General features: G+C 44.9%; 1 protein-coding gene across 3 annotated transcripts in view; it reads right to left on the bottom strand.

Annotated features, from left to right (window-relative positions):
- The window catches only part of LOC129819778 (F-actin-uncapping protein LRRC16A), a 38592-nt gene continuing 25842 nt past the window's right edge, over positions 1-12750 (bottom strand). For all 3 annotated transcript variants that reach the window (XM_055876359.1, XM_055876358.1, XM_055876360.1), the window contains 21 exons: positions 12525-12606; positions 12334-12433; positions 12182-12236; positions 11906-12078; positions 11722-11790; positions 11518-11611; positions 11262-11360; positions 9662-9790; positions 9218-9352; positions 8677-8852; positions 8040-8127; positions 7700-7840; positions 7508-7574; positions 7170-7360; positions 6938-7056; positions 3265-3637; positions 2296-2338; positions 1852-1989; positions 1565-1681; positions 1091-1243; positions 1-757 (listed from right to left, as the gene is read on the bottom strand). In XM_055876359.1, coding sequence (XP_055732334.1) covers positions 576-757; positions 1091-1243; positions 1565-1681; positions 1852-1989; positions 2296-2338; positions 3265-3637; positions 6938-7056; positions 7170-7360; positions 7508-7574; positions 7700-7840; positions 8040-8127; positions 8677-8852; positions 9218-9352; positions 9662-9790; positions 11262-11360; positions 11518-11611; positions 11722-11790; positions 11906-12078; positions 12182-12236; positions 12334-12433; positions 12525-12606 — 2724 coding nt within the window. In that variant the 3' untranslated portion in view covers positions 1-575. The remainder of the gene's footprint in view (positions 758-1090; positions 1244-1564; positions 1682-1851; positions 1990-2295; positions 2339-3264; positions 3638-6937; positions 7057-7169; positions 7361-7507; positions 7575-7699; positions 7841-8039; positions 8128-8676; positions 8853-9217; positions 9353-9661; positions 9791-11261; positions 11361-11517; positions 11612-11721; positions 11791-11905; positions 12079-12181; positions 12237-12333; positions 12434-12524; positions 12607-12750) is intronic.

The following is a 12750-nucleotide window of genomic DNA, read 5'->3' as shown; positions in this document are numbered from 1 at the left end:
AGAAATATTTTTTATTTATTGTTACAAATATACAAATACAGGATTATACACAAACTTGATGTTACATGTAAAGGATTTTGTTACAATACATTGCAAAAAACCTGAAAAATGAGTTTGTGTATTTTCAGCATAAATCAATTGAACCAATAAACCTAACACTGGAAACAATCACCAAGCCCCGCAATAAATGTATTTCATATAAATCATGATATATCAAAGTTATTATGCCTGTCATTAATAAGGTTTACTTGATCAATTTGCCCATGCTACAATGTAAATCTCATACATATTTTTCAACACATCCATATATCTCTTTCAGTATGTTAATAGATATTGACAAATATACATTATATGCATATTAGACATAGGAACACAACACTGCTTATTGGTTGATTGAATAAGCCAATCAATGGTCTTTGTTAAGAATACGATATTTGTAAGGTTGTCCATAAGCTTTTTTTGTTTTTGCTATTTGTCTGAATTACGATTCTCCACAATTCTCCCGAAGTGTGCACTTGGACACTCCATGGAACACTTTGAGGAAAGTATGGAGAAACTAGATGTATCTTTTCTCTCTACACTGGGACGATGTCATTGATGGTATCCTCTTCCTCCTCCTCCTCCTCTATGCTGTCAGGCATAAGGTTCTGTCTTTGGTCCGTGTCAGGGGAAGGAGGGAAGTCTTCCTCCGTGTTGTCTTCATCAAACACGCCAGTGCTTTGGCAGTGGGCAGCGTCCACCATGGACGAAGGTCTCTCTGCAAGGACAGTGACACAAGACAGCGGTGTGAGCTGATATGGTACTAAACAACGAGGAAGCTACAACTGGTAACCATAACCACTGGTACTACTGGTACTACAAACACGTCACAGTTGTGAGTACTAATAAACCAACAACAAGAGCTCCTGGAGAAACCCAAACAACTACTATTACTGAGAATTGCATGTTATTCAAAAGGTACGGCCACAATTGGATCTGCCAAAACTTACATTACTGCCATTAGTTGTTGCTAGATGCAAAACTACACTACAACACTGTACATGTCTTAAGTTTAAAAAAGACCTGAAGGAGAGAAGGTAATTAGTCTAACCAGATGCAGGGAGGGACTTGGTGCGCTCTCGACCCTCTACTTCCTGTACCACAGAAGTGGAACTCTTCAGGGAGGACCACTGTCTCCCGCCAATAACAGACCTGTCCGTCTCATGGTCTAAGTCAAATGGGCTAGAGTCTCCTGTGAGTTCAACTGACATAGAGAGAGAGATTACATTTCAGTAATTTAGCAGACACTTTTATCCAGAGGGACTTACAGTAGTCAGTGGATACATTTTCATACTGAGGGTGAAATATCCTTTTATGCTTCAATTCTACCAAACTCACACAGTAACAATTTGTATAACATACTATGTTCTCAGTTAATTGAAATGAATGCCTTTGTCTTTACGTGAAGCAAAATAGCTTTGATTATTCCTCAACTCTCAATATCAACATTTTGGACTGTCGTGAGCTGTACCTAAGACAGTTCTTCTGGGTGGAGGGTACACGGGTAATAGATACATACACCTACCATTAATGGGGCTAGTCCCCCCCTCCCTCTCACAGTCTGACGGCGCCCTCTTCAGGCGAGGGGCGGGAAGTGGTCCTTTTGGGGATACGTTTCCAAGAGGGGAGTCAGGGGTGTCATCTGAGGGTGAATTAATTAACAAATAAAGAGTGGTTACAGACAACAGGACAAATTAAGCCAAAAATCACAATAAACAATGTAATCTTCTTCTTGATCCATTTTAGATTCTGATGGCCTTATTTCCCATCTCCATATCACTATCAGTAAAGTATACTTATTCATATGCCTACCTGGGCTGTGGCTGCTGCTGGTGTGAGGGCTCAGAGGTCCCAGGTGGGGCTTGGTGCCCGGGGGTGCTGGGAGTCTGGGTGTAACACTGGTGGGCTTAGACCTGGGCGATATCGACGATGTTTGACTCTCTGGCTTTCCTACAGAGCGAGACATAACAAAGAAGACCCATATCGGACACTTCTTAGAAACAGAATGCACAGCAAACGTGTGGATGGTTCATTGAGCTTTTACAAGGGACTGTCTAAACAAAGTGTTATCTAGCAGTGTAATGTAATTCAACATTTTGTTAATTTGATTGCACCACATGGCAGCTGGCAAGATGAACGGCGAGACAGACGTTGTGGCATAACTGAGTTGGGACATCTTTGTGTACACAAAAGATTAAATATCACTAAATGGAATAAAACATATCATTATCTGATTGGGATATAGAGGCCACTCACCTTGTTTACCATCTGCCTTGTCTGAAGAGGAAGATGAGTCAGACTGTCAAAAGAACAAACAAACATCTTTTCAGTATGGACAATGTCTTCAGTTTGACCTTTGACCTGCTTTTATAGGCACCATTGTGTTTTCCGCTGCATGGCTCTACGAGGGCTCTCGTGCATGACCGTATTCAACAGTCTGAACCATGCAGAGACATGGATGTTCCATACAGAGCCACTATAGGGCAACACCTTCACACAGTTATCCACTCATGATGATCTATAGGCTTCCAAATGATTGGCAGATCGAAGGTTGAAGACAGCAAATACAGTGTACATTCAACTTTAAAAAACTTTTTCAGCCTCCCGGGTGGCGCAGTGGTCTAGGGCACTGCATCGCAGTGCTAACTGCGCCACCAGAATCTCTGGGTTTGCGCCCAGGCTCTGTCGGAGGCCGGCCGCGACCGGGAGGTCCGTGGGGCGACGCACAATTGGGCTAGCGTCGTCCGGGTTAGGGAGGGTTTGGCCGGTAGGGATATCCTTGTCTCATCGCGCTCCAGCGACTCCTGTGGCGGGCCGGGCGCAGTGCGCGCTAACCAAGGGGGCCAGGTGCACGGTGTTTCCTCCGACACATTGGTGCGGCTGGCTTCCGGGTTGGAGGCGCGCTGTGTTAAAGAAGCAGTGCGGCTTGGTTGAGTTGTGCTTCGGAGGACGCATGGCTTTCGACCTTCGTCTCTCCCGAGCCCATACGGGAGTTGTAGAGATGAGACAAGATAGTAATTACTAGCGATTGGATACCACAAAAATTGAGGAGAAAAGGGGAGAAAAAATAATAATAAATAAATAAATAAATAAAAACCTTTTTCAGAGGAGGTTGTGTGTTACACTGTAAGAAAGTAATTATTCAGTAGTTCAGTGATGCTAATGGGTTCTACGGGCTCATAGATTTAGCAGTCAAAAGCTGCAAAAACTGGTCAGTTTACCCACCTTATGGGCGGCCATTTTCCCATGCATTTTTCTCATCTCTGCCAGGAGGTCCATGCTGACCCCAAAGTGCCAGCCACCCCCCTTACTGTCACTCTCCGAGTGCTGTTCCACAGTGGGTTCATGGGTTGGCGGCTTTTCTGAGCGGTCAGGAGACATTTCCGAGTGGTCCCGCAACGGAGGCTTGGGGGACAGGTGCACCTCTGTCACAGTGCTGACGGTCGCAGAAGCCGGGGTGGTGATGGCGGCTGCTCCATGGCTCTTCTCGGACTTGGAGGTGCGAGACTTGATGAGGTTAAGGAAGCCACTTTTCCGGGATTCCCGTTTCTTCTCCGAACCCTCCTGGATGTTGGGGGAGCCCCTCAGGGTGGGTCGTCTGGAAATGTTAGAGAATGATTTTGCTGTACAGTACAGACTCACAACTTCTATAATTAACAACTTCTAAATACGTGAATGAAGGTGCATGTAACTGCAAAAATAAAAAGGGAACACTTGAGTAAATTAGGGATACAAATTAAAAGCAGATGCTTCCATACAGGTGTGGTTCCTGAGATAATTAAGCAATTATTATCCCCATCATGCTTTGGGCCCAATTGCCCATTATTTTGGCTACCATGGCTAGAAGAGCTCTCAGTGACTTTGAAAGAGGGGTCTCAAAGGAGCATAGGGGATTTAAAGGGTGTCTGTAAGTGTGTTGGTCTGAGTCATCAGATTTCAACCCAATTAAACACTTATGGGAGATTCTGGAGCCTGGTTTTGCACCACCATCAACAAAACACCAACTTATGGAATTTCTCGTAAGAATGGTGTCGCCTCCCTCCAATAGAGTTCCAAACCTACAATCAAGATTATCCTACCAATGGGACTTTAAAAACTGTCACATCTTATGTTTCACCGAGACATGGCTGGACAACATAGAGCTAGCGGGATTTTCAATGCCACGGCAGAACAGAGACGCTACCTCTGGTAAGACGAGTGGTGGGGGTGTGTGTCTTTTTGTCAATAACAGTTGATGCCCGATGTCTAATATTAAATAAGTCTCGAGGTATGGCTCACCTGAGGTAGAGTACCTTATGATAAGCTGTAGACCACACTATCTACCAAGAGAGTTCTCATCTGTATTATTTGTAGCCGTCTATTTACCACCACAAAACGAAGCTGGCACTAAGACTGCTCTCAACCCACTCTATAAGGCCATAAGCAAAGAAGAAAATGCTCACCCAAAAGCAGCGCTCCTAGTGGCCGGGGACTTTAATGCAGGCAAACTTAAATCAGTTTCACCAAATTTTTACCAGCATGTCACATGTGCAACCAGGGAAAAATTGCATACAAAGCTCTCCCCCACCCTCCATTTGGCGAATCTGACCATAATTATATCCTCCTGATTCCTGCTTACAAGCAAAAACTAAAGCAGGAAGTACCAGTGACTCGCTCAATACGGAAGAGGTCAGATGATGCGGATGCTACACTACAGGACTGTTTTGCTAGCACAGACTGGAATATGTTCTGGGATTCATACAATGGCATTAAGGAATAAACCTCAGTCATCGGCTTCATCAATAAGTTCATTGATGACGTCGTCCCCAGAGTGACTGTACATACTTATCCCAACCAGAAGCCATGGATTACAGGCAACATCCGCATTGAGCTAAAAGGCTGAAGCTGCCACTTTCAATGAGCGGGAGACTAATACGGATGCTTATAAGAAATCCCGCTATGCCCTCAGATGAACCACAAAAACAAGCAAAGCGTCAATACAGGATTAAGATTGAATCCTACTACACCGGCTCTGATGCTCGTCGGATGTGGCAGGGCTTGAAAACTATTACGGACAACAAAGGGAAACCCAGATTGGAGCTGCCCAGTGACGCGAGCCTACCAGTCGAGCTAAATAAATGCATTTTATGCTTGCTTCGAGGCAAGCAACACTGAAGCATGTACGAGAGCACCAGCTGTTCTGGATGATTGTGTGATAACGCTCTTGGTAGCTGATGTGAACAAAACCTTTAAACAGGTCAACATTCACAAAGCTGCTGGGGGGCCAGACAGATTACCAGGACGCGTACTCAAAGCATGCGCGGACAACTGTCAAGTGTCTTCACTGACATTTTCAACCGCTCCCTGAACGAGTCTGTAATACGTACATATTTCAAGCAGACCAGCATAGTCTCAGTACCCAAGGAAGCGAAGGGAACCTGCCTAAATGATTACCGCCCGTGGCACTCAAGGTAGTCATGAAGTGCTTTGAAAGGCTGGTCATGGCTCATTTCAACAGCATCCTCCCGGATGCCCGTCAGGAAGTCCTGGATCCTGGACTTCCTGACGGGCCACCCCCAGGTGGTACGTGTAGGCAACAACACGTCTGCCACGCTGATCCTTAACACTGGGGCCCCTCAGGGGTTTGTACTTAGTCACCTCCTGTATTCCCTGTTCACCCATGACTGCGTGGCCAAACACGACTCCAACGCCATCATTAAGTTTGCTGAAAACACAACAGTGGTAGGCCTGATCACCGACAACGATGAGGCAGCCTATAGGGAGGAGGTCAGAGAACTGGCAGTGTGGTGCCAGGACAACAACCTCTCTCTGAATGTGAGCAAGACTAAGGAGCTGATTGTGGACTACAGGAAATGGCGAGCTGAACAGGCCCCCATTAACATCGACAGGGCTGTAGTGGAGCGGGTCGAGAGTTAAGTTCCTTGGTGTCCACATCACCAACGAACTATCATGGTCCAAACATACCAAGACAGTCGTGAAGAGGGAATGACAAAACCTTTTACCCCTCAGGAGATTGTAAAAGATTTGGCATGGGTCCTCAGATCCTCAAAAGGTTCTACAGCTGCACCATCGAGAGTATCCTGACTGGTTGCATCGCCGCCTGGTATGGCAACTGCTCGGCATCTGACCGCAAGGAGCAACACAGGGTAGTGTGAACGGCCCAATACATCACTGGGGCCAAGCTTCCTGCCATCCAGGACCTATATAATAGGCAGTGTCAGGGGAAAGCCCATAAAATTGTCAGAGACTCCAGTCACCCAAGTTATAGACTGTTTTCTCTGCGACCGCACGACAAGCGGTACCGGAGGGCCAAGTCTAGGACCAAAAGGCTCCTCAACAGCGTCTACCCCTAAGCCATAAGAATGCTTAACAATTCATAAAATCGACACCGGACAATTTTGTACACTCGCTGTTTGTTACCTATGCATAGTCACTTTGCCCCCACCTACATGTACAGATTACCTCAACTAGCCTGTACCCCGCACACTGACTCAGTACCAGTACCCCCTTGTTATTGTTATTGTGTTACTTTTATTATTACTTTTAGTCATCTGGTAAATATTTTCTTCTTCTTGAACTGCACTGTTGGTTAAGGGCTTGTAAGTAAGCTTTTCACGGTAAAGTCTACACTTGTTGTATTCTGCGCATATGACAAATACAATTTGATACACTTGTAGAATTTATGCCAACGCGCACTGAAGCTCTTCTGGTGGTTCGTGGCGACCCTAACTACAGGCATTTACCTGTAGGTAGTTAGACATTGTAGGTAGTTACACATAGCTTACTGCTGCATGCTTGTGATTTAAATCTTGTCGAAACTAGAGTCATTTGTTCTAAACGTCAAGTAATTCCATTTACTTTTTGGAAAGAGTTCACCATAAAAGGAATTAGGACTCACTTAAAACTAAGTTGGGTGATTTTCTTGTGAAAGAATTCATCAACACCCTCATCCACTTTTCCCAGGAGGCGGTTCTGCTCCACTTCTTCTGGTGGTGGAGAGGTGCAGATTGAATCCCGCTGAAAACACCAAAAAAATATGTACGTCTACGTCATGACATACTCAATATCATAGAGTATAGTAGCTAGATGTAGAAATAGAGAAAGATGGCAGAAAGAGTGGAAGGCCTTACTGGTGCTCGGCTAGGTTTGGTCCTCTTTTTTGGTTTGGGACGGAGCTTGGTGTGGTGCTCTAGCTTCCGGGCCTCCATAGTGGGCAGCTTGCCAAAGTACGTCGGCATCTTGTCCGATAGGGGAGGAGGGGGCGAGTCTTCCTCGTGTATAGGCACTTCTTCCAGGGCCTTGTCCAAGTCAAACTCCATTTCTGATGGACAAGAACAACCGTCAATAGACGAGGTAAAACCTAAACCCATCTCATTCCAAGAGGCTGAAATACTACATTACTACTGTATTGTAGTTTAAATCTATTTGACCAGATCTACTGTACCCGGGATGTAGAACATCAACTCACCAAAGGCCACAGAGACAGGCCGCAGCATCCTGGAGAGAATGCTCTTCCTCTTGGACTTGGGTGTCATCTGCAGGTCACAAACACAGTCAAAAAAAAAAGTCAGTCAGTCAGTGAGTTATGCTTCAGTACAGCAGATCAGGACCACAAACCCAAATCATAACCCTCATAGCAGAAGGGACTAGTCTTAGTTACCACACAGGTGTCAATCTCCTCCAGACTTTCAGCAGGCTCCTTAGTCTGGGCCTCAGGCTGGAGGACCGTCTCATCCAGCACCTCTGTCTCTTTGGGCTCCTGGTGAAGAAGAGGCTGCGCTTTCCTGGTCAGGTGTTCTGCCTGGTGTGGGAAGGGAGGAAAAGGCATATAGTGGTAGTGTTCCTTCACCAGTATTTGTTTTTTTATGTGGGGCAGAAGTGCTCTAAATCGGCATTACAAGCAATTGAAGCAAAAATGCATTATTGTTTGTATGTGTGTGTGTGTGTGTGTGTAAGATAAATATAGAGTGAAAGAGTCTGTTGTAGTATACAGTACTGACCAGAGTGTTTTGGGAACGGGACAGAGATTCCAAGATCTCATCCACGATACGGTCTGAGAGGAAGGACGCCACACTGAGCTTCACTTCACTGTGTGACAGAGAGGAGAACATGAGCCAAAGACTACCTCTCTACTATCTGAACTGTATCAAGACCGGGCTGCATATATATGTTGCAGTAGTTTTCTGAGAGTGAAGTTTACGTACACTGCACGGTTAGCAGCTGAGGCTATGTGACCTAATCATAATAAATTATTTCACTAGGTCTAGGACATCATACACAGAGCAGATCACAATGAACGATTCAGTTTGAATTCACATGATCAACTGATAACATCTACATTTGAAAGAATTTACTGATTAGGTCTTAAAAGTGCTCCTCCAATCCAGACCCCCCCCAGCCCGACTGTTGAAGGTCACTTGTGACAGGCACCAAGCAGGCATTGCGTAGTCCGGGATCAGCAGGACTCTCATTGGACCAGACCCCAGAATGAATCTTTGAACTTTGTTTTTGGAGATACTTTTGTTTTGTCGTTTTCCTTTCCTTAGTTGAATGCACTTGTTGTAAGTCACTCTGGATGAGAACGTCAGCTAGTTATCTTGACCAGGCCCGTCTTGACCAGGCCCATGCGGTGATTACCTGATCTTGTTGAGGATGTCGACTCCTGACTGCTCCAATAACGTGGTGGTGATGAAGCTATGGGGGACGGTCATCTTGCCTGCACCGGCCTTCATCAGCTCCTGATGCAGGTTGCTCCTCTTCATCACGTGGGGACAGAGGCCCTCAGCGGTGTCAACCATAGATTGTAACAACGTCTGGACCAAAGAGAGCGAGAGAAAGAATGGTAGGCAAGAGCATTGCACTAGCTTCTTATGTTGTCTTGTTATTCAAATTCACAGTTGCTTTAAGGACTAGGGCAGTTTTTTTTTACTTGCACAGTTTTGTTCAAGTCCAAGCACACCGGATTCAACTACTCAATGAATAATCATCAAGCTCATGATCCGTTTAATCAGGTGTGCTTGTGCGGGACGAAAGCAAAAACATCCAACTTCGAGGACTGGAGTTGAGAAACACTAGACCATGTTATTCACAGAGGTAAATCAACATATCTGGTTCGAAAAATACTGTTAAAATACAGTAAATACATCATGCATTTACTGCTGTGTTGACTGTTGTGTACCTGTAGCTGCTCATCCATGACCCTGGCTATCTCTCCAGCCATGGACTCCAGCTTGTCCTGAATGGGGCTGCCCATGTCAGGGGGGCCGCCCATGCCACTAGGAGATCCCCTCAGGTGGTACAGGTTGGGCAGTAGCTAGATAGATGAGCAGGGTATGGAAGGAGGGACAGACAGAGAAAGAGAAAACAGGGAAGAGGAAAAAAATGGAGAAAAGATTAGACTGTGCTCTTTTCTCATCTAACCATTTGAGTTGGAGGTTTTCCCTTTCTGTATTCATGTTTTTCAAAATGTTATTTAACCAGGAAGTCCCATGTAGAATTTGAGGTTAATGTTGATCACTTTTTTTTTCTTCCTAGCGCAGAGTTTGACATCCACAGTCTATCTTTTCTAAGTTAATTTGTTCCAGCGGTTCTATGAGAACAATATGTGTGGTTCTCAGCTCACTCTTTTGGAGTTCCTGGCGTCCTTCATGAGGTTCTTGGCCACCTTCATGTCCTCCTGGACGACATCGGTCTCCGTATACCTCAGGGAGTTTAGGTGGTCCTGCACCTTCACACAGATCCTGTCCATCATCTGAGCAGCAGGAGGGGTCAGAGGTCATTCACTATTCAATGGGAGAGGTCATGTAATGGTTTATGGTCATTCAACACTTAAAAGATGTGGTACAGAGCCTCCGGAAAGTATTGAGCCCTTGACTTTTTCCACATTTTGTTACATTACAGCCTTATTCTAAAATGGATTCAATTAAATAAAAAATATCCAAAATCTACACATAATACCCATTAATGACAACTCAAAAACAGGTTGAGAATTTTTGCAAATGTATTTAAAATACTGAAATACCTTCTTTACATAAGTATTCAGCCCCTTGGCTGAGAGACTCAAAATTGAGCTCATGTGCATCCTGTTTCCATTGATCATCCTTGAGATGAGGAATTGTCCGTAGTGTTCCGAGACAGGATTGCATCGAAGCACAGATCTGGGGAAGGGTACTTTGGTCAGGGAGGTGATCAAGAACATGGTCACTGAGAGCTCTAGAACTCCTCTGTGAAGATGGGAGAACCTTCCAGATGGACAACCATTTCTGTGCACTTCACCAATCAGGCCTTTATGGTAGAGTTGCCAGACGGAAGCCAATCCTCAGAAAAAAGGCAGATGACAGCCCGCTTGGAGTTTGCCAAAAGTCACCTTAAGACTCTCAGATCATGAGAAACAAGATTCTTTGGTCTGATGAAACTAAGATTGAACTATTTGGCCTGAATTCCAAGCGTCACGTCTGGAGGAAACCTGGCACCATCCCTATGGTGAAGCATGGTGGTGGCAGCATCATGCTGTGGGGATGTTTTTCAGCGGCAGGGACTGGGAGTCAGGACCGAGACAAAGATAAACGGAGCAAAGTACAGAGAGATCCTTGATGAAAATCTGCTCCAGAGCGCTCAGGACCTCAGACTGAGGCGAAGGTTCACCTTCCAACAGGACAACGACCCTAAGCACACAGCCAAGACAACGCAGGAGTGGCTTCGGAACAAGTCTCTGAATGTCCTTGAGCGACACATCCAGAGCCCGGACTTGAACACGATCGAACATCTCTGGAGAGACCTGAAAATAGCTGTGCAGCAAAGCTCCCCATCCAACGTGACAGAGCTTGAGAGGATCTGCAGAGAAGAATGGGACAAACTCCCCAAATACAGGTGTGCCAAGCTTGTAGTGTCATACCCAAGAAGACTCTATGCTGTAATCAATGCCAAAGGTGCTTCAACAAGGTACTGAGTAATGGGTCAGAATACTTATGCAAATGTGATATTTCTGTTTTTGCTTTGTCATTATGGGGTATTGTATGTAGATTGACGAGAGGAAAATAACAATTTCATAAATTTTAGAATAAGGCTGTCACGTAACACAATGTGTAAAAAGTCAAGGGGTCTGAATACTTTCCGAAGACACTGTATGCAACTTTCATTTCTCCAGTGGAAACATTTATCCAAACAAGTGCTGATACATGAAAATTAAAGTTACAGGTCAAACATTTAAACAGACGGGTCACCTGTTGTGTGGTGGTCATGACAATGCCTTGCTGGAGACGGTAAGCTTGCTCTTGGAGGTATTTCCGAGTCTCGTGGTTCCTTAGTACATACCGCTCCATCTGTAGAGATAAATAAAAAAATAAAAAAAGTTTATACAGGAAATGTGACGTTTTTTTGCATTTGACCCTGCTATCGATGCATTGTTATCAGTGAGAATTGATCTCAAATTCTGTCATCAGTTAATATCTACCATGCAGCCAAATGTGAACTTTTAACCTTTAGTAGGGCATCCTCTGTTTTCTCAGGGCTGGCCTTGAGTGCCTGGGCAGCATCGATGATGGGGATAGGCATGAAGCGGATGGTCTGGTTCCTGAAAGAGACACATGTAGTTAAGTGTATGCCTACTCACATATCCTAATCAAAATATCCATGTGAAGAAGAGTATGAATAGAATGAATTGTGACACACACAGATACATACTTTTCTAAAGCAGATGCCACATCCTGGAGGCCTTGTAGGCTGACATTGTTTTTGTCCCACATAACCGTCCTGTACAAACGCATTACAATAAAGAGCAATAGAACACAGTAGAATCAATATTAAACAATATTGAAACATGAGCAGTTGACCCTAGTGGGCATCTTCTTGAGCCTTGACCTCTTACCTGAGCTTGGTGTTGATCTGCAGGGCCTTGGCCAGCATCTTGGCCCCCATGTCTCCCATGCCGTTGCCGCTGATGTCCACCCGGGTCAGGCTGGTGTTGCTGCCCAGCGCGTTCAGTACGATGGACAGATCCCCCTTGAGCTTGGAGTCGGCCAGGGAGAGGGACGTCAGGGGCTACGTGACAAACAGGTTAGTTGAACAATGGTAATGAATGGCTAGACACATTTTGTTTATGCAAAGCTGTTATGGCTAAGTGTCACCATAACAGCCGACTCACCGATTCCTCCTCCTGTATCATGTGCACCAGGTTGTCCAAGACTTGAGACAAATTTCTGTGGAAAGACATGCACACTTCATTACATTCCAGACAGAGAGGAGGATATGGTTAATTTACATTTTTTCTAATTACAAGGTAAGTAAGACCCGTACTTGGACTTGATGTTATTGAAGTTCTTGCCCAGTGAGAGGTGGCGGATGGAGCGATTTCTAGCCAGCCACACTAAGAGAGTGGTCAGGTCTGAATCCAAACCTGAGCATAAAATATAAACACAACATCAAGTCAAAATCAAGGTATACAATGTTCAAAATCACTGTAAAAACAGTGTCTACTCGGGCCTCACCGTTGTCTGAGATGTCCAGCCTGGAGATGTTGGGAATCTCAGCTATGCAGCCCTCCAGAATCTGAGCACCTCCAGATCTTAGCTGAAGTAAAAGGGAGAAATAAAAACAAAAACATTTAGAGAAAGGATAGCAATTGCAATCCAGGATAATATCCATACATGTATTTTGTTGATTTATTTGATTGCCATTCAGGGCACATAAGTCAAGCTAAGTAGTTTTAAAATC

This window comes from Salvelinus fontinalis, chromosome 22 (genome assembly GCF_029448725.1).
Source record: "Salvelinus fontinalis isolate EN_2023a chromosome 22, ASM2944872v1, whole genome shotgun sequence".
Taxonomy (NCBI): domain Eukaryota; kingdom Metazoa; phylum Chordata; class Actinopteri; order Salmoniformes; family Salmonidae; genus Salvelinus; species Salvelinus fontinalis.
This window is presented reverse-complemented; position numbering and strand designations above follow the sequence as displayed.